At 36.8% G+C, this 21,678-nt stretch overlaps 1 protein-coding gene across 1 annotated transcript in view; it reads left to right on the top strand.

Annotated features, from left to right (window-relative positions):
• The window catches only part of dnajc13 (DnaJ heat shock protein family (Hsp40) member C13), a 112,483-nt gene that overhangs the window by 89,508 nt on the left and 1,297 nt on the right, over positions 1 to 21,678 (top strand). Inside the window, 19 exon segments of the mRNA XM_083529779.1 lie at positions 905 to 1,040; positions 4,395 to 4,579; positions 4,669 to 4,743; positions 4,943 to 5,062; positions 6,445 to 6,828; positions 7,732 to 7,845; positions 8,095 to 8,211; positions 9,440 to 9,614; positions 9,765 to 9,856; positions 10,101 to 10,200; positions 10,403 to 10,477; positions 10,823 to 10,935; positions 11,623 to 11,792; positions 12,397 to 12,439; positions 13,982 to 14,155; positions 14,393 to 14,572; positions 17,831 to 17,971; positions 18,502 to 18,645; positions 19,418 to 19,517. Of these exon segments, the coding sequence (XP_083385905.1) occupies positions 905 to 1,040; positions 4,395 to 4,579; positions 4,669 to 4,743; positions 4,943 to 5,062; positions 6,445 to 6,828; positions 7,732 to 7,845; positions 8,095 to 8,211; positions 9,440 to 9,614; positions 9,765 to 9,856; positions 10,101 to 10,200; positions 10,403 to 10,477; positions 10,823 to 10,935; positions 11,623 to 11,792; positions 12,397 to 12,439; positions 13,982 to 14,155; positions 14,393 to 14,572; positions 17,831 to 17,971; positions 18,502 to 18,645; positions 19,418 to 19,517 (2,638 nt within the window).

Genomic DNA, 21,678 nt, shown 5'->3' with positions numbered 1-21,678 from the left:
TAGTGTGATCAATGGTGTCAAAAGCTGCACTTAGGTCGAGCAAAACAAGTAAAGGGACAAAACCCTGATCAGAGGCCAATAACAGGTAATTTACCACCTTAACTAGCTCCGTCTCTGTGCTATGATGAGGCCGAAATCCTGACTAAAACATTTCAAAAATGTTATTCATAAGTAGGTGTGAGCATAACTGCTGTGCTACAACCTTTTCTAAAATTTTGGCTATAAAGGGGAGATTTGATATTGGCCTGTAGTTAGACAGCTGACATGGTTCAAGGTCAGGTTTCTTAATTAGGGGGTGGATAACTGCCAGTTTGAAGGATTTAGGTACATAACCAGTGCTAGTGGAAGAGTTTATTATTTTTAAAACAGGTTCAATTACCTCTGGAATTATCTGTTTTAGGAAACTTGTAGGCAAGGGATCGAGAATGCAGGTTGATGATTTTGATGAGGAATTTAATGAAATTAAGTAATTCTCATGAATAGGAGTGAAGCTTTGTAATTGATTGTCTAGACGTTGCTTTTACCCTTCTGTCCAGTTCATCCCAAACCTGCTTGATGAGGTTTTGGTGTGGAGACTGTGCTAAAATGCTGTGATAGTAGTTTTGGATTAGGGTGCCACTTACTTTGTGCAAGTTGCTGCTTTAGATTCATCAAAAGAGTTTCAGACACAGTGCACCTAAGAGAAACGCTATAAAATTAATAGAATAGACTATTGGGAATAATTTTTATATATTATATTGATGTAAGTTAAAGTAATTTTGTGTTTAGGCCAGCGGAGAAAGCCTTGCTGGTCCTGACTTTTTTTTTTTTTTTTTTTTTATTCAATAAATATTTATTCAATATCAATAGTAGACACACATTCTGTATTAGTAACTGTGCATGCAAATCTGTTTCTCTCATGTAGGACATGTTTGAAAAGGTAAACAAGGCATATGAGTTTCTATGTACAAAGTCTGCGAGAATTGTGGACGGACCAGACCCTGAAAACATTATCCTTATCCTGAAGACACAGAGCATCCTCTTCAATCGACATAAACAAGGTGCCTAACTATTCTACAAACACATACAGTGGGTATGGAAAGTATTCAGACCCCCATAAATGTTATATTGCAGCCATTTGCTAAAATCATTTAAGTAAATTTCTTTTCCTCATTAATGTACACATAACACCCCATATTAACAGAAAAACACAGAATTGTTGACATTGTTGCAGATTTATAAAAAAAAAAAAAAAAAAACTGAAATATCACATGGTCCTAAGTATTCAGACCCTTTGCTCAATATTAAGTAAAGGCACTCTTTTGATCTAATACAGCCATGAGTCTTTTTGGGAAAGATGCACACCTTTTTCACACCTGGATTTGGGGATCCTCTGCCATTCCTCCTTGCAGATCCTCTCCAGTTCTGTCAGGTTGGATGGTAAACGTTGGTGGACAGCCATTTTTAGGTCTCTCCAGAGATGCTCAATTGGGTTTAAGTCAGGTCTCTGGCTGGGCCATTCAAGAACAGTCACGGAGTTGTTGTAAAGCCACTCCTTCGTTATTTTAGCTGTGTGCTTAGGGTCATTGTCTTGTTGGAAGGTAAACCTTCGGCCCAGTCTGAGGTCCAGAGCACTCTGGAGAAGGTTTTCGTCCAGGATATCCCTGTACTTGGCCGCATTCATCTTTCCCTCGATTGCAACCAGTCCCTGCAGCTGAAAAACACCCCCCCACAGCATGATGCTGCCACCACCATGCTTTACTGTTGGGACTGTATTGAAGAGGTGATAAGCAGTGCCTGGTTTTCTCCACACATACCATTCAGAATTAAGGCCAAAAAGTTCCATCTTTGGTCTCATCAGACCAGAGAATCTTATTTCCCATTATATTGGTGCCTTCAGGTGTTTTTTAGAAAACTCCATGCGGGCTTTCATGTATCTTGCACTGAGGAGAGACTTCCGTCGGGCCACTCTGCTATAAAGCCCTGACTGGTGGAGGGCTGCAGTGATGGTTGACTTTCTACAACTTTCTCCCATCTCCCGACTGCATCTCTGGAGCTCAGCCACAGTGATCTTTGGGTTCTTCTTTACCTCTCTCACCAAGGCTCTTCTACCCCGATAGCTAAGTTTGGCCGGATGGCCAGCTCTAGGAAGGGTTCTTGGCGTCCCAAATGTCTTCAATTTAAGGATTATGGAGGCCACTGTGCTCTTAGGAACCTTACGTGCAGCAGAAATTGCTTTGTAACCATGGCCAGATCTGTGCCTTGCCACAATTCTGTCTCTGAGCTCTTCAGGCAGTTCCTTTGACCTCATGATTCTCATTTGCTCTGACATGCATTGTGATCTGTAAGGTCTTTTATAGACAGTTGTGTGGCTTTCCTAATCAAGTCCAATCAGTATAATCAAACACAGCTGGACTCAAATGAAGGTGTAGAACCATCTCAAGGATGATCAGAAGAAATGGATAGCACCTGAGTTAAATATAGGAGTGTCACAGCAAAGGGTCTGAATACTTACGAACATGTGATATTTTAGTTTTTCTTTTTTAATAAATCTGCAACAATGTCAACAATTCTGTGTTTTTTTCTGTCAATATGGGGTGTTATGTGTACATTAATGAGAAAAATAAATTAACTTTGATTTTATGCAAATGGCTGCAATATAACAGAGTGAAAATTTAAGGGGGTCTGAATACTTTCCGTACCCACTGTATACAATAAACCTAGTTATTGCACATAAACATATTCTATACCTACCTGCAGTGTAATTTGGGAATTCAAAGGATGTAATTCAGTTTGGATGTTTTCTTGCAAAAGAAAATACTTTTCACTAAAAAGATGAGCAAGTAACTTCAAAGTTGCTTTAGCAGTGCCTTCCAGATTGTGTTGATTGATAATGGGGTGCAATGATATTGTTGTCAAATTACAGTTTGGAGTGGAGTTTTTAAATAGATTGTTTAACAAGATTTTGGAAGGTGAGAGGCTGCCTGAGGAATGGAGAAGGAGTGTGTTGGTACCGATCTTTAAGAATGAGGGAGATGTGCAGACCTGCAGTAACTACAGGGAATTAAGTTGATCAGTCACACCATGAAGTTATGGGAAAGAGTAGTGGAAGCCAGGCTTAGGGAAAAGGTGACTATCTGTGATCAACAGTATGGTTTCATGCTGAGGAAGAGCACTACAGATGCAATATTTGCTTTGAGGATGTTGATGGAGAAGTATAGAGATGGTCAGAAGGAGTTGCATTGTGTGTTTGTGGATTTAGAGAAAGCATATGACAGGGTGCCGAGAGAGGAGTTGCTCTATTGTATGAGGAAGTCAGGTGTGGCAGAGAAGTATGTGAGGGTGGTGCAGGACATGTATGAGGACAGTGTGAGAGCAGTAAAGTGTGCAGTAGGAGCAACAGACTGGTTTATGGTGGAGGTTGGAGTGCATCAAGGATCGGCTCTAAGCCCTTTCCTGTTTGCAGTGGTGATGGACAGGTTGGTGGAAGTCAGATAGCCGTCTCCATGGATTATGATGTTTGCAGATGATCTTGTGATTTGTGGCAAGAGTAGGGAGCAGGTTGGGAAGAGCCTGGAGAGGTGGAGGTACGTGCTGCAGAGAAGGTAAAAAGAGGTAATAAAGGTGGATGAGTTTAATACCTGGGGTCAAAGGAATTGCAAAACTGTGCAAGTAATGAAGTGTGTGTTAGAAGTGAAGAAAAAAGTACAGGCAGGTTGAAGTGGGTGGAGAAGAGTGGCAGGAGAGATTTGTAATAGAAGAGTATTGGCAAGAGTGAAAGGGAAAGTTTATAGGACTGTGGTGAAACCTGCTATGTTGTATGATTTAGAGACAGTGGCATTGAGTAAAAGACAAGAGGTGGAGCTGGAGGTAGCATAGCTGAAGATGGCGAGATTTATATTGGGAATGACGACGATTGACAGAATTAGAAATGAGTTTATTAAAGGGACTGCGAATGTGGGAGGTTTTGGAAACGAGGTGAGGGAGGTGCGTTGAGATGGTTTGGACACGTGCAGAGGAGAGACATGGGGTATATTGGTAGGAGAATGCTGCGGTTGGAACCTTCAGGAAGGGGGAAAAGAGGAAGGCCAAGGTGTAGGTTTATGGATGTGATGAGGGAAGACATGCAGGTAGATAATTTGAAAGAGGCAGATGTAGAGGATGGGGGGTGGAGACGGATGATCCACTGTGGCAACCCCTAATGGGAGCAATCGAAAGAAGACTACTTTATTGCCTTGACTGTTACATTATATTACCATATAATATGCATATATACATGAAAGCTATGTATTTTGGCTTGCATACATGTACTTAATAGGATGGGATGAAATAGAACTGGAAAGAAAATGAATCAGACATTTGAATGAAGTTGATGCTATAACATGATAATAAATAACAGATCTGTGTTTTCTCAGAACTGGAGCCATATAAGTATGCAGGCTACCCGATGCTTATTAAAACTATTACCATGGAGACTAGCGATACGCAACTTTTCTCGAAAACATCTCCACTCTTGCCAGCAGCATCTGAGCTGACCTTCCACACAGTCAACTGCTCAGCACTTAATGCAGAGGAACTAAGGCGAGAAAATGGCATTGAGGTCTGAGGATTTTTTATCAAATTAATTCTAAGCAAAGATTTCTGGAGTGTATACCCAATTTAAAATAACATTTATGCTTTTTCTTTTAGGTCCTGCTTGAGGCACTTTCTCGTTGTGTGGCTGTGCTCACAGCATCCAGCAAAATGGATGACATGGCAGTTCAGGTGTGAGACACTAACTCAATTCCTCATTTAACTGTAAAAATCTAAAGTAAAGAAAGATGAACTGTTACCCTACATTTTGACATCATAAACTTTATATGTAAACAACAGGTTCCTGTGATAGTATAGACATAATATTGTCTCACATGCTGTTTGTTGAAAGTTTTGGCAGAGATTTATGGAAATGTCTGTTGGTTAACAGGTGTGCGGCCACATCTGTAGGTGCTACAGTGTAGCTGCACAGTTTGAGGAGTGCAGAGAGAAAATCATTGAGCTTCCAAACATCATTAGAGATGTTTGTCACATACTTTACTATGGGAAGGTAAGTAAACACCCATCTCTTTTCGTCCGTTTCTGCCTTTCTCAAGACCAGGCTGAAATGATTTTGATGTGATTTATACAAACATTGTTTTCACCTTGTCGGTCTATAAGAGGTTTCTGTGATTTGAGTTGATCAACTTGATCGAAAATACAACAAGACCAAATGTCAAAACTAGTTTTGAACACTGTGAACTGTGCATCATGTATCTCTGTATCTCATGTATCTTCCAAGACGGAAAATAAGTTGAGTCCTCGTGCTGTGCGTCAGGTGCAGAAACTGGCTTTTAAAAAAAGAGAAGCATGAGTGCTGCCAGCATTGCTTTAGAGGTGACAGAAGCAGAAGGTTTGCTTATCAGTGCTTAGACTATATACCGCACACTGCAACATGTCGGTTTGCATGGCCGTTATCTCAGAAGGAAGCCTCTTCTTATGCTGGCTCACGAGAAAGCCTGCACATAGTTTGCTGAAGACAACCTGTCCAAGAGCATAAATTACCACCATGTCATGTGGTCGTATGAGACCAAGATAAACTTGTTTGGCTCAGATGGTGTCCAGCATGTATGACAACGCCCTGGTGAGGAGTACCATGAATATTGTGTCTTGCCTACAGTCAAACATTGTGGTGGCTACATCATGGTCTGGGTCTGCATGAGTGCTGCTGATACCGGGGAGCTGCGGTTCATTAAAGGAAACATGAATTCCAACATGTACTGTGACATTTTGAAGTAGAACATGATGCCCTCCCTTCAGTAACTGGGACGAACGGCAGATTTTCAACATAACAACCCCAAACACACCACCAAGACGACAACTACCTCGCTGAGTAAGCTGAAGGTGACCTGTGGGGTGAAAGGTGGAGAAGCAAAATTTGTCTAACATTCAGCAGCTCCATTATTTCATAATGGAGGAGTGGAAGAGGATTCCAGCAACAACATGTGCAGCTCTGGTGAATTCCATGCTCAGGAGGATTAAAGCAGTGAAGATAACAATGATGCTCACACAAAATATTGACACTTTGGACACAGTTTTGACATGTTCACTTTTGTTGCCAACAATTTTAACAATATTGCTGTGTGTTGAGTTATTTTTAGAAGACAGTAAATCTATAGTACTATACAAGCTGCATATTTACACACACACACACACACACACACACACACACACACACACACACACACACACACACACACACACATATATATATATATATATATATATATATATATATATATATATATATAATATACTGTGTATTAAGGCTTAAACAATATAGCATATTATATTATGATATCAGCAGTGAATATTATGCCATTCATCAGTGATTCTTTCACTGTAGCAAATGTAAAAAACCTTTATGCTCATTACAAGTCTCTTTTCTCCCAGGTTCTTCCTCGTCTAGGCTCACTAGCTGTGGAGTGTGTGAGCTCGTTCTCTGTAGACTTTTTTCTTCAGACACGTGTGTATCAGGCTGGTGCTCTCTGGCCACTGCTTCTCAGCCTTTTTAACTATGACTTCACTTTGGAGGAGAGTGGGGTCCAGGCCAATCAGGAAACCAACCAGCAGCATGTAGCCAACAGCCTGGCCAAATTAAGTCTTATAGCTCTTGGTCGACTTGGAGGTTACGGTGCTGGAGCAGAGGTTGACTGGACAAAGCAGAATGGGGGTGGACCAGAGCCACCTCCAGAGAACCCCACAGTCAGGAAAAGTCTGGCAGCCATGCTCACACCATACATTGCTCGCAAACTAGGCATCAGCTCACCTGCTATGGTGAGAACAATTAAAAGCTGATGTTTGTTTATTTATTTTGTTACATCGTTTGTGTGATCTGATCTAATGGATAATAAGGATTGCTGTATGGTCATGTCTTAATTAGGAACTGATGCATTTTACTCATCTAGTATTAATTAATTAGTGATTAACAATAAACTAGTTTATGATTTATAAATAGCTTTTTTTTTTTTTTTTGCCTTAATGAAAACTATTTGAGGCATTTTTTTAAATGCTTAATAAATAACATCTCTCAAATATTGGGTGATTTTGCACAAATAATGTAACTTTGGGAGCAGAAGTTGTGCCTGTACAAATGTATTGAGGTACGTTTTACCTAAATATGAGTTTTAATTCAAATTAAATCTAAAGCTTTTGACATGTGTTTATGGCTGTTTATGGTTTATGCATTAAGCTGCTGACACATGATGAGATTTTTGGGTAACTGTGTGTCATATGTGCAACATTTATTCTCTCATGACCAGGTCTATGTTAAAAAAAAAAAATAATCCACATTTGAAGTAATTATTTGCCATTCCTTTTAATGCATGTGTTAAAGGCAACAGGGAATTAAAAAAAAATAAAGCATACATTGACCTAACATTTTTCCCACACTATATTGGCAAAGCTGATATTTCACTATTAATCAGATAAAAATATATTTATCTTTATTTTTAGCAGTGCTGAATTGAATTCCATATGTGGATTATGTTAGAGACGGTTTTCCTAGTTTGAAGCATTAATTTGGCATATTTAGTAGTATTTCATAGATTCTGAAATAAACACACTTCTTGGACCATATTGTGCATCAAACTTTATGTAATGTTTACACATTTAAATCATTAAAAGTATGTTACAATACATTGAACTTGTGCTGATTTAAGGGTCATTGCTTTACTGTAGGTGTTAAAGTTGGTTAACTCCAACTCTGAGACTCCGTATCTAATCTGGAACAATGGTACCAGAGCTGAGCTCCTTGAATTTCTTGAAGCACAGCAGGAGGGAAACATAAAGAGGGTAAGAGAAAACGGCTCATGTTTCTTAAATAATTTGTGGGGCATAATGTACATCTCACTAAATAATCACCTGCTCTGCTCTCAATATTACATATAGTTTAATTTATTAATAGCTTTACCATTGTATATATAGTAGATGAGTTAAGTCAGAAGTGTTAGAGCAAGTTTGGTAGTGATGGTGCTGAAATGTGTGCAGATCCTTTGTGTCCATCATGCTGACTTTATTTTCTCATTGGCTTTGCATTTACAGGGTGAATGCGACAAAGACTTTGGAGCAGAGTTTGTCTTCAGCGAGCACAGTAAAGAGCTCATTGTGGGAGAGATCTTTGTTCGCATTTATAACGAGCAGCCTAGCTTTCCCCTGGAGGTGAGAAACATTATTATTACATGATATTACAATAAGTAATTCATACATTTTTGTTAGAGGCTAATAAACTATTTTTGTAGAAATGTATTTACATAATTCATTGGCTTTGTCCTGTTTTTGCCAAAATGAGATTGTTGTTGCCCTTTATTTAGAAATTACGAAAACACAGGAGGCCCTTAAACCAGTGGGAAAAGTGCTGATTAAGCAAAATGTTAAAACTGGTATTTAATTGGTCATAAGATTAATTTACTTTAACAGCATGGATTGGACAGTGCTAAAGTGACAGATGTAAAGTCAATAGTTTTTTTACTAATGTATTCGGTGTAAAAACATTTTTAATAATTAAGTGTGTAAGCATCAATGTGTTATAATTCACATAGCCTGATATTTCTGAGATTCAACTGTGTTTATTATTATTAGAATAACTGAAGTTTGAATATCCATTTTATGTAAACGGATACGGATAATTCTAAGCAAAACATCGGCTGATATCGTGTTAGGTTTGAATACATGTCTATATTTAATATCTTTTATAATTTAATAAATAAAAACCTGAAAATTGCTTTGTTGTAATTTAAATAACACAAATAAATAATTTAAAATTAAATAAAATACTAATAATTTACAACTTTGGCATGGTATCATAGCCTCAACATTGAACAGTTTCTCATTACATTCCTTTATTTATATCCATTAGTTTTTTGTAGTGCTTACAATATATTTTATGTTAGTCAGTTATATAAGTGATTATGCAATAATAAAACTTGACTTAAAGCTGTAAGTGTTTTCTGACTGGTATTTATTGAGATGTTTAATAGTTCTTATTGGAACTGAGCCTTTGTAGGGCATAGACACTTTTGAATGGAATTTTTTTTATAAATCTGAAGAACCTTCCTTATAATGCAAAATGATGAACATACAAACATATAAAATGAATTAACTCAAACCAAAAAAAAAAAAAGCATGCACCATACCAAGTCAAAAGTAATGTTTAGCAAATTTACATAATGATCTAGATAGATAGATAGATGGATAGATGGATAGATGGATAGATGGATAGATAGATAGATAGATAGATAGATAGATAGATAGATAGATAGATAGATAGATAGATAGATAGATAGATAGATAGATAGATAGATAGATAGATAGATATGTGGATATATACACATATACACATAATTCTTTAAGAATTGCTTTATTTCTGCTGTCTTTCTGCCTGTCTCAGTCTCCAAAGTTGTTTGCGGGAAGTCTTCTGGACTATGTTGGTTCTCAGGCACAGTACCTCCACACATTACTGGCTATGACACAGACAAATAAAGTGTCACAGCAGCACGCTCACAGACTACACTGGGCTGAGATGGCCTTGGAAGCTCTCTGCAATGTTATCAAGAACAACCCAGGTAACACCTATATAAGGATTACAGAGAAAATTAATCTATTTCTAGTTACTTTTAATGGTATATGGAGTACAGATTTAAAGCTATATTTAGCTAGTGATAAGGTTGCTATGAGTGTGTAACCTTAAAGTGATCCTTTATGCTCTTTTACAGGATCAGAAACAGAGTGCATTGGACATTTCAAGCTGCTCTTTTCCCTGCTCAGAGTCCACGGGGCTGGAAAAGTTCAACAGTTAGTTCTTGAGGTGCTTTGAACTCTGCCACACACACAAACCTTTTATTCTATTGGCTCAAACCTAAATTTTGGTGACTAGAGTGATCTCCTGATGCTTATTACGTTTCCAAATATTTTAAACTGAAATTGTTTTTGGCTGTATAACATTACAGATGTATCCAAAGATTCATAATTAAATATAATCATAAGATGTTCATTAGAGGTAATTAAAGAGTTTTTACACTGTAAAACTTACTAGATCACATTTATTTCAGGTTATGAACAAAGTGACTTCTAACCAAGAATGTGTCAGCAATATTGCTGATTCCCTGGTGTTGGCCAATTTGCTGTTGTTGCTGCACTCCTTACCATCCAGTAAGCCATTCTATCCCTTTTCAATATTACACAAGAAATAATTATTTAAACGTCACTCCAGTTAGTTAACAACTAGCAAATTCTCATAATAAAAAAAAATAGTATGAATTTAAGAAAAAGGTTGGCTACTTTCACATTGTAGATTCTAAAAATGTTTTGTAAAATGATTTATTTTTTGTTCATGAAAATGATACATACACAGGCAGGCAGCTTGTCCTCGAGACTTTGTATGCCCTCACTTCCAACACAAAGATTGTCAAAGAGGCAATGGCCAAAGGTAAGGCTGAATCTACTTATTTAAACCACTATATTGTCTACATATCTAATTTAACATCTGCGGCAGGGCACAAGAATAAATCTTTGGCTGTATCATCTTGCGAATGCAAGATGGAATTCTGATGATGCCACATCAATCTATGGCTGTGAGCTCAAAAAAAAAATGCATGAAATTTTGAGAGCTCATGCATGTGTGCATGGTGTGTGATATCTGTCTCCTGATTATGAGCAGCATTTTTTAACTAGCTTTACATGCCTCAGAGCAACCACAATAGTAGTAGTTCTTCATGCTTTATAGCTGAATTGGACAAATTAGGGGAATCACTCTGATGCTATTATTTTACAGGTGCACTGATCTACCTGTTGGATCTGTTCTGTAATTCCACCCACCCTCAGGTGCGCACTCAGACTGCTGAACTCTTCTCCAAAATGACTTCAGACAAACTTGTAGGCCCCAAGGTAAGATTCCAAAAAACTAATGTGAAGAGTTAGGTGAAGAATCATTTTAACAAACCCAGTGGTAAATGCATTCATGTAACCCAAACATTTAAAAAGTGTTTATTAAAAAAAAAAAAATACATCATCATAAAATTAGGGATATATTGTAACCCAAATTACTGTAATCAAAATAACATGTTAAACTATAATGAATTTTCTGGTTACACAGTTGCCCTTTTTGACATTACAGAAGGTGATTATTAATAATTATCCGATGTCACCCAGATAAGGATGGTTTAATTTTGACTCAAGTTTTCTACCTCATTTTCTCTAAATAAAAAATTTAATTGATTCAATTGTAAGAAATGTTTTTTTTTTTTTTTTTTTTTTTTTTTTTTTACTGCATTGTCATTTTCATGTTCATCAATTGACAAAAGTAAAGATGGTCTAACTTGTATTTTAGTTTTTTATTATGCAGCAAATTGTGTTTTTGTATGAGCTAAAAATTGGTTAAGTTCACTCTGTGGCACTGTAAAATTAGACGTTTATTGAAGAGGTATGATACAGCTGGGTAATGATGTTAAATCACAAGAAAGCACAGTTTTATTCAGGACTTCAGCAGAATCTATTCTGTTGATTATATCTTTAGCCTTTTTGATTTTGGATTCTGTCCTTTCCCCCTTTCCTACTGTCTTCTTTGGAGCACAGGTGCGTCTGATCCTGTTACGTTTTCTGCCTGGCGTTTTCATGGACGCCATGCGGGACAATGCTGAAGCTGCTGTGCACATTTTTGAGGGCACACATGAAAACCCAGAACTGATTTGGAACGATGCATCAAGAGAGACTGTCTCCACTACTGTCAGGGAAATGATGCTTGAGTGAGTGGCTCCTCTTCCCATTTAGTACATGCAAACATTTATATAACACAAAGTTAAATGAATGCTTAATACATGGATAGATTGCCTCAAACTCAATGAAAGGCAAAGCTGGGAATGACATCTACTATAAGCACAGACTAAAGGTCTGTCTTTACTTCTTGGAGAGAACTTGTTTGCATATGTTTCAGCTAAAGCGTTTAAACATGAAAGCGAAAACAAAAAAGTAGGAAGTATATGATCTTGTGAACTTGCAAAGATGGCCTCACATTTACACACTTTATTTTCTCACTTCATTTCAATGCAATTTTATTTGACAGCATATTGTGCAAATTAAATTGCAGTAATTGTCAATTATATGATTTGAAGCAGATAATATAAGGTTCACAGTGAGTTTCCTTTACATTAATTTATACAAACCAATGGAATATTTGATGATGGTTCGATGATTGTATTTGATACCCAAATATGTGTCTTGATTTTATGAACAACTTCATTTCTTTTTTATGAAACATACTGTGATATCATAAACAGATTTTAGGAATTTCATTCCAATTTTCTTGTTATATGTTCTCGCAACTTTTTTGGTCATATTTTTTTCTTGCAGACACTTCAAGCTGCAGAAGGATAATCCTGATGCCATTTGGAAGGTAAAATATTATAAAATAATGCATTTTATAATATGTACAGGTGCATCCCAATGAATTAAAAAATTGATTTATTTTAGTAAGTCAATACAAGTGAAACCCGTATATTATATAGATTCACTGATATATTTCAAGTGTTTTTTATTTATTTTAATTTTGAATATTGTGGCTTACAGATAATAAAAACCCAAAATTCAGTATCTCGGAAAATGTGAATATTGTGAAAAAGCTTAATATTGGAGACTCATGTTGTCACACTCAAATCAGCTAATTAAATCCAAACACCTGCAAAGGTTTCCTGAGCCTTTAAATGGTGTCTCAGTCTAGTTAAGGCTACACAATCATGGGGGAAGACTGCTGATTGACAGTTGTCCAAAAGATGATCACTGACACCCTGCACATGGAGGGTAAGACACAAAAGATCATCAATAAAGAAGCTGCTGTTTACAGAGTGCTGTATCCAAGCATATTAATGAAAAGTTAAATGGAAGGAAATAATGTGGTAGAAAAAGTTTAAACGAAGCCCATTCAAGAATTTGGGGAGATTCACAAAGAGTGGACTGCAGCTGGAGTCAATGCTTGAAGAGCCACCACACCCAGACGTATCCATGGGCTACAACTGACGCATTCCTTGTGTCAAGCTACTCCTGAACCAGAGACAACGTCAGAGGTGTCTTACCTGGCAAAGGACAAAAAGGACTGGACTTTTGCTCGGTGGGCCAAAGTCGTCTTTTCAGATGAAAGAAAAGAAAATTGTGCCTTCCATTTCAGGTCCAGTGTAAAATTTGCACAGTCAGTGGTGGTTTGGGGAGTCGAAGGTTCAAGGCCAGCACAGCTGTCTACCAGGAGGTTTTAAAGCAATGTATGCTTCCCTCTGCTTAATATTTCAGCAGGATTTGGCACCTGTCCACCTGCCCACACTACCAAAAGCCCTTATACCTGGTTTAAGGACCATGGTATTCATGTGCTTGATTGGCCAGAAAACTCACCCGACCTAAACCCCATGGAGAATTATTGGAGTCTTGTAAAGAGGAAGATATGAAACACCAGACCCAACAACGTAAAAGATTAGGCCGCCATCAGATCAACCTGGGCTTCCATAACACGTCAGCAGCATCACAGAACGGTCACCTCCATGCAACTGCAGTAATATATGCAAAAGGAGCCCTGACAGAGTATTGAGATTCTGTACATGTTCATACCTTTCAGTAGTGCATCATTTTTGTGTAAAAATCTGTTCTTATTTTTTTTTTTTATTGGTCTTAAGTAATATTCTAATTTTCTGAGATACTGAATTTTGGGGTTTCATTAGCTTTAAGCCATAATCATCAAAATTTAAAGAAATAAACAATTAAAATATATCAGTGAATCTATATAATATACAAATTTAACTTTTTGTATTGAATTACTAAAATGAATCAACTTTTTAATGACATTCTATTTTATTGGGATGCACATGTATTATATAATAGTTTATTTCTGAAGGCGTGTAAATTGTTTAAACAAACAATTATTTGTTTACATGATCTTTGTGTGTTTGTGTAGCTTCCTGAAGGTTTCACAATACCATATGCAGCAGAGCAGGGTGAGCTGGAGGTGGGTGGAGTGTTCCTGCGCATCTTCATTTCTCAGCCAGGCTGGGTGCTACGCAAGCCTCGAGAATTTCTGGTCTCCTTGCTCGAGACCCTCACTGAGCTGCTGGAGAAAAACAACCCTAATGTGAGTTTGTGCACATAAAAAAAGCTTTAATATATTTTATCCACAAAATGAAATACTTACATGATTTGTCTTAATTTAAAATAATAATGTCCGTCCCCTTGCCTTTCTTCATCTATTCATGTTCTCCTTCTCTCTTCTTTTTCCTGTTATTTTCTTCTGTATTCTTTTTTCCTTTCATACTTGTGTTCTTTGCTTTCGTTGCTTTTACTTTGTGTTTCTTGGCATCTTGGATCTCAGGGAGAGGCGTTAGAAACGGCCACCACAGCAGCTGTGTGCTTGTTCAGTACTCAGACTCAGCTGGCTGATCAGGTTCCTCCGCTTGGTCACCTGCCTCGAATCTTAGCAGCTCTCAATCACAAGAACAATGCTGTTCCTAAAAGCTCCATCCGCCTCATCCATGTCCTCTCAGAGAATGAGGTACACCTACACACAGTGTTTTCTAAGTGTATTTCCTAAATGTTTTGGTGGAATGGCTTGTGAGTTCTCCTAAAATACCATGGCGACCACCTAGCAACATCCTAGTAGTTAGTTATATTAGCATAGCAACCACTTAGAAACACACGTGTCACCATCTAGAAAAACTATTGCAACCAGCTAGAATCACACTGCAACCACCTAGCACATTACTGGAATCAGGCATCTAAGATTAGTTTTAGGGTTACCACATCACTCCAGGAGCTTGGGGGATAGTTTAGCAGCACCATCTGAAATTTACCAACCCCTAAGTAACATCTTACACCCACGTAGATAGCATAACACAGCAAATAATAACTTATTAATGATTTCACATTTAACTTTCATGCTTTATAATTTTTTAACAGTTTCCCAAACTAGTGGAACTGGTTTAAAAGATGTGTTGTTGATAGTAGTTCTGTCCTGAAAACTCTCATGGCCTGGGTTTAGGTATAATACCACTTTACCACTAAGCATACTCGCATTTTGTCTAAAAATGCATATACAATTCTAGATAGTGTACATCAGAGGTGGCAAAATTATACACATCGTTTACTTAAGTAGAAGTACAGATACTCATGTTTTAAAAGACTTCAGTAAAAGTTAAAGTACTGACTACACCTTTTTAGTCAAGTTAAAGTAAAGAAGTTTGGGCTCTGACATGTACTTAAGTAAAAAGTAGCGGTTACTATTACCTGTTTTAGTGTCACGCTGGTAACTGAACCTCACATTATATCAATGTATTAATAAAAAAACTGAATGAATTTGCTCTTATGATTCCCTCCACTCTTCTGGGAAGATGTTCCACTAGATTTTTGGAGTGTGCTTATTGAGATTTGTATTCATCAGCCACATAGGTATTACGAAAGGCAGGTACTGATGTAGGTGAGGTGAGGAGTCCTGGGGTGCAGTCAGCGTTCCAATTCATCCCAAAGGTGTTCAGTAGGGATAAGATCAGAGCTCTATAGCAGGCCCACTCAAGATCTTCCAGGAGCTCACTTTGTGCAAAGGGGCATTGCCATGCTGGAACAGGTTTGGGTTTCCAAGTTCAAGTGAATGCAAAATGTTATTATAGTGCATCATACATTGTGATTTCTGGATTTTTTTTATGTTTTAGATTATGCCTCTCACCTTGGACATGCACCTACAATGACAATTTCAGACCCCTCTATGATTTCTAAGTGGGAGAACTTGCAAAATAGCAGGGTGTTCAAATACTTATTTTCCTCACTGTATGTATGTGTGTGTGTGTGTGTGTGTGTGTGTGTGTGTGTGTATGTGTGTGTATATATATATATATATATATAATTATACATCACCAGGCCATATCCCAGATTGTAGGATTATTTCAGCTGTCCTTGAAAACAACTCAAAGTTTTTATGATGTTTTACGAGTGACAAATTTAAGGGGTGAGTTATACTGTGCATTTTATTGAAGTTCAAACAGGAACTTTATCATTTATACTTCGCCTGTACAGCAGTTCTAAAACATAGAGAAACTATCTGACTTAACCTCAGATTTTAAATGACTACTATATTCTACAGAAATTAAGAACATTAAGATCCTAAAAAATAGCAACATGTGGCAGCATCCCTTATATAAAAGATTAACAAAATTGTAGGAAAAAAAAACTTTAAACATTAAAATGGCTCATAACAAGAAAGATATAACAATAAAACATTAGATTACCTGTATGTGCTTTCTCGAATTTGATGGCGAATTCAATAATTTCGAACATTTTCCTTATATAATAATAATAATAAGTTTAATTTATATAGCGCCTTTCCCAAGCTCAAGGACGCTTTACAGGGTACAATATTTCAATATTTCAGGACAGATGAAATATAATGAACATACATAAACATATTCGTATATTCGTAAACATATTATATATGGCCATGGGTGTTGAGGAATGTCTTTGTTTTTATTTATTTTCACATCGGTGACTCCCTCCGATTTCACGTTAATCATTCCTCTTGTTGCCTTGCTCATTGTTAGCGCCGCTTGCTACGTCTCTGATAGCCAGGAAATAATACACCAGTGATATAGTGAAAAAGCCACGCAATTAAGGGTTGATAGGCTGGAAACAGAGCTCAATGAGAAGAAATAATACTAAAAGTAACGAGGTTGGTTTGAAAATGTAAGTAGTAGAAAGTACAGATATTTGTGTAAAAATGTAAAGAGTGAAAGTAAAATGTTGTCCAAAAAATAAATAGTGAAGTAAAGTACTGATACCAGAAACATCTACTTAAGTAAAGTAACAAGGTATTTGTACTTCATTTCTTTCCACCTCTTTTGTACATGTATTACACATACACACACAATGGTTAGAAATACACAAAATAAACAAATTTGTATGGTCCTGTCAAACAGACAAAATCATGAACATGATGAACAGGACATGTGGCTTAGCATGGTTACACGACATACAGCTGTTATAAATTACTTTTGTTGCCAGCTATTTAACACTATGACATTAATTTCTCTATGTTGAGTTGTTTTCAGGGGACAGTAAATCTGTACAGCTATGAAAGCTGGACATTGGCTACTCTAAAACATATCCAAGTTTCGTATCTATAGTACTGTCCCTTGAGAAGAAATACTGAAATGGTTGCTGAATTGTGAGGTGTGTACCCACTTTTGTAAGATACTGTATATGTATTTACTATTATATATATATATATATATTTACTGTTACTATGCTATCTAGTGGAAGTAAATTTTGAATCCTCCAGAAGTAGCTAAAATACACAGGCAGGTGTCTGAACAATGCTGCTTGTGTTGCTCCTATCTTTGTGCGAAAACACACCCCAACTTAGGGTAGGTCCAGAAATATTTTGTGACAGTTACAGCTCTTTAGACTTTATAATGAGTTAACAGAAGCAAATTTCAAATGTAAATGCCAACTAAAGACATTATTAGGCTAAAATACAAATATATTTGAGAGCTAGTATACATTTTATTTTTGGTGAAATGCAATATTTGGTTTATTATTAAAAAGACAAAGCACTGGTGGACTCAGAAAGAAGCAGTGATTGATGGCAAAGGGTTTTTCAAACAGGTATTTAAATGATTTTACTTTTAAAAAAAGAATTTACTTTTAATTGTTAGTTTGTCTAGTAACTACTGGTTTGTAAAAAAGTGGAAACCAAATGTAAAAAGTGGTGTAATGCACATCATTCACTCAATTAGATACGTTTTTGTGAACCCACACTTTACAGTTATGTGTGCGAACCATGGCATGTTTGGAGACGATTGGGCCTTTGATGTGTGGGATGAAGGTCAGAGCTGATATGGCAGGACTAGCATGTGAAGCTCTCAACCGCATGTTCCAGCGAGAGCAAACCGACCTAGTTGCACAGGTAACACACTCACAATTTCTCTTTCATTGCAAGGTGCAGTGATGTTACTTCTGGACTAACACAATAGCAATGTAGTAATTATAGGTAGATTTTGAATCCCCAGGATTTTTTTCAGCGTTTATTCCACACAGATCTACTCACTTTGATTCCATTTTACCCTTAACTTGATAGGGTTTTACTTCAATACAAGCTTCTAAGAATTTACAGTCACCACAATATCTTGTTCATATTGTTAGCATTTGTGCTTGACATACAGTAGCAAAATAAATCAGGGAATGTACACAGTGAGTGTTTAATTAGTTTGATGTAATTTTGTAAAGTCAGTAGCAAAAAGGGCTAATCTTTACAACTGCAAAGTACTTCAATATTAAACCTTAATTTGCAGACAGGAGACATGTTTGAACATCTATAAAACTGTGACCACAATGAAATTTAATTTAATTATCTAATTTCTGATATCAACTATTTAATTGTATAATGAATTTATATATGTATGTTAATTAGTGTGGTGGTGTGGGTTTTGTATGCAGGCGCTTAGAGTAGAATTGGTGCCATATTTGCTGAAGCTTTTAGAGGGAGTGGGATTAGAGACTCTGGACAACCCCTCAGCAACTAAAGCCCAAATCGTCAAAACTCTTAAATCCATGACTCGCAGTCTGCAGTATGGAGAACAGGTGAGGAACTCGCATGCACACCCACAGACACACACAGTAAAATAATTAAAAGCACAACTAATACACCAATCAGCCTTAACATAATTAACAAAAGCTGTAGTGAATAACATAACATAATAAAAGCGGTGAAAAATTAGGCAGCAAATGGAAAGTCAGTACTCAAAGTTGAACACGGTGCAATTTAAAGCTTTCTGTGTATGTGGCTGCGGCTGCATATCTGTAAGCTGGTGCCATTGCCCTCTGTACACCGCTGAATGCACCTACAGTTGGCATATGAGCATCAGAACTAGACCACAGAGAAGTGGAAAATAGGGGGCCTCATCTGAGTCATTATATTTTCTATACATAATGTAGATAGCTGTGTGTGTGCCTTGTTGACACTTGGGTGCACTATGGGTTAAATGCAAACAGTCAAAAGCAGTTTGATACGCTTGACATAATCTTGCAGTCCAGTTCCATGCAGTCATATGGATGTGTTCTTCACCATGATTACTATATTTAAAATCAAATCATTAACATGTAGATTATCATGCTCTATACAGGAATGTTTGAGTGCAATGATTTAAGCGAGCGGTTTGATTAATGTTTGTTGGGGTTCAGAAAACTGGCAATAACTGGAAGGGTTTTGTTTTTCTGGCTGTAGTAGTACCACAGAACCATTTCATGTAAATTATTCTAGTAATTACTTATTTGACTGAATACTAATTTGTTGTAGACACTGAAATGCAAAAGATGGTAAGACACAAAATCTAAGATTGTAGTGTTGTTGCAGGTGAATGAAATCCTGTCACGATCCACTGTGTGGAGTGCCTTCAAAGATCAAAAACACGATCTCTTCATCTCGGATTCGCAGACCGCAGGCTTTCTGCAAGGTATAACATCCACACACGCCTACTGGTTGAAATCCTATGCTACAAAACACAGCATCTGTCTTTTTCCTCTATTACTATCCTTTTGCAGATGATGCACACAGCTTGCAAAGGTGTGTGATATAAAATATCAGTTGTAGCTCATCTTGCATCTTTACAGAACACTACAGGATGCAGATGCTACTCTTTTTTTACATTGAAGTAAAATTAACAGTGCCTACTTGCAATCTGTTCTGAGGTCCTTTCCATCACTGCTGAAGGGTTAATCTGCATTAATGAACGAAGGTTCAGTGGCACTTTTGGGGTGTCATTGTGTAGACCAGAACTGCAGCTCAAAAAAACCTTTCACTAGTTTGTGTTGTTTTTTTATTTTTTGGTTTTTTCCTCTCTCATTATTCAAAGGTAACATTGTGCCTGCTGTCACCTATGTTTTAAAGGCTTTTCTATCAGAAAGATTTGCTGAATGTTTATTGGGAATGTGTTCAGTGGACTAATGCTGAAATCAATCTAAACTGTACATAATCATGATTTCAGTCCTACTCAAAATGTGCCTAAGAATTTAATTTATATAAATATTTGATAACATTTAATTTGTTTAAATTTTTTCTTTATATTGTGTACAAATTATTATTTGTTTCAGATACATTAGGGACAATAATCTGTACATCAAATATCATTAGAAATAACTTTTATGAATATTTTTGGGTGTGTGGAACATCATATAGGAGTTTACATTATTTCCTATTGGAAAATTTGCTTTGGATTACAAATAAATTACATTTCGAACACTTTTCCGGAACAAATTAAGTTTGCAATCCAATGTTCCACTGTACAAGAAAACATATAAAATATATAGAAACATTTAACACAAAATCTAACATTTTAAGGGGAAAAATGTGGTCATTTTGACTTGATGACTGCAACACATCTAAAAAGAAAACAAACAAACAAAAAAAGACTGCAAAAGTAAGTGTTACTACAAAGGAACAGCTAGTAGAACATCTTGCAGCTAATTACCGTAGATGCCAACAGGTCAGTTCTTTGATTGGGTATACAGTAAAATGAGTATCGTAGAGAGGCAATCAAAACATGCATGATTCTGTAATGGGGATTAAATGGGCTCAGATACAGCTTCAGAAATCAATATTTGTGAACACAAATCGCCATCCACATACTGTATTCTGATTAAAGCTCTATCATGCAAAGAAGAAGCAATATAAAAACATGTTCCAGAAATGCTACTGGAGAGAGACAGTCTGGCTAATCAGTTCAAAAGCCTGCATATCTGATGGTATATGGGTGAGCATTAGTACTTATTTAATGGGCAGCTTGCACATCTGGAACGGCACAAACAATTTGAAATGGTACATACAGTTTATAGAACAACATATTTTCCTGTCCAGTTGACATGTTTTTGAGGTAAGGCCTTGCATATTTTATCAAGACAATGCTAAACCTTCATACTGCATTTAGTACAACAACATGGCCTCATAGTGCTAAACTGCCCTATCTGCAATCCAGACCATTCACATTTGGAAAACATTTGGCACAACATGATATCAAAATACAATAAAGAAGACCAGGAATGTTGAGCAGCTAGAATCCTGTATAGAACATAAATGTACAGATACAACCAAAAACTGCCTTCCTCCAGTCTGATTCAGACTTGATTTTGCTTGTTTTCTCCTCTCTGCTCTCTTTTTCTTCGCTCCTTATTTTCCTTCAGGTGTGTCCACTCCTTCTCTACTGGCTGCCAGTAGTCCATTGCGGAGTGGCTTATAGGGGCCTCTCCCCATCCTCTTCTCTCTAACTTTTACAAAGGTAGAACCTTCCTTCTCTCCATGCTCACTGCATTTTTTCCCTTTCTTCTTTTATGTGTCATTCACCCCTATGGTTTCTGCTTTATCACTCTGTCCAATCATCCATATATAGCTGTAATTAACACAAAATTCCTAACTATGTCTAGCCCTGGTACATATGCATTGCCCAAAAATCCAATTTAAAGTGTTAAAGTAAAGTTTCTTATGTAAAGTATATTTGTATAAAGTCCAATAGGTTTTTGGGTATGGTTGTGATTGCTTCAGAAAATACACTCAAAAATGAAAAGTAAACTGCATGTCTCTGGAAAAGTAATGTGATTTGATAAATATGCCATGTGATTATA

The sequence above is a fragment of the Silurus aristotelis genome (genome assembly GCF_946808225.1).
Source record: "Silurus aristotelis genome assembly, chromosome: 25".
Classification (NCBI taxonomy): Eukaryota; Metazoa; Chordata; class Actinopteri; order Siluriformes; family Siluridae; genus Silurus; species Silurus aristotelis.
This window is presented reverse-complemented; position numbering and strand designations above follow the sequence as displayed.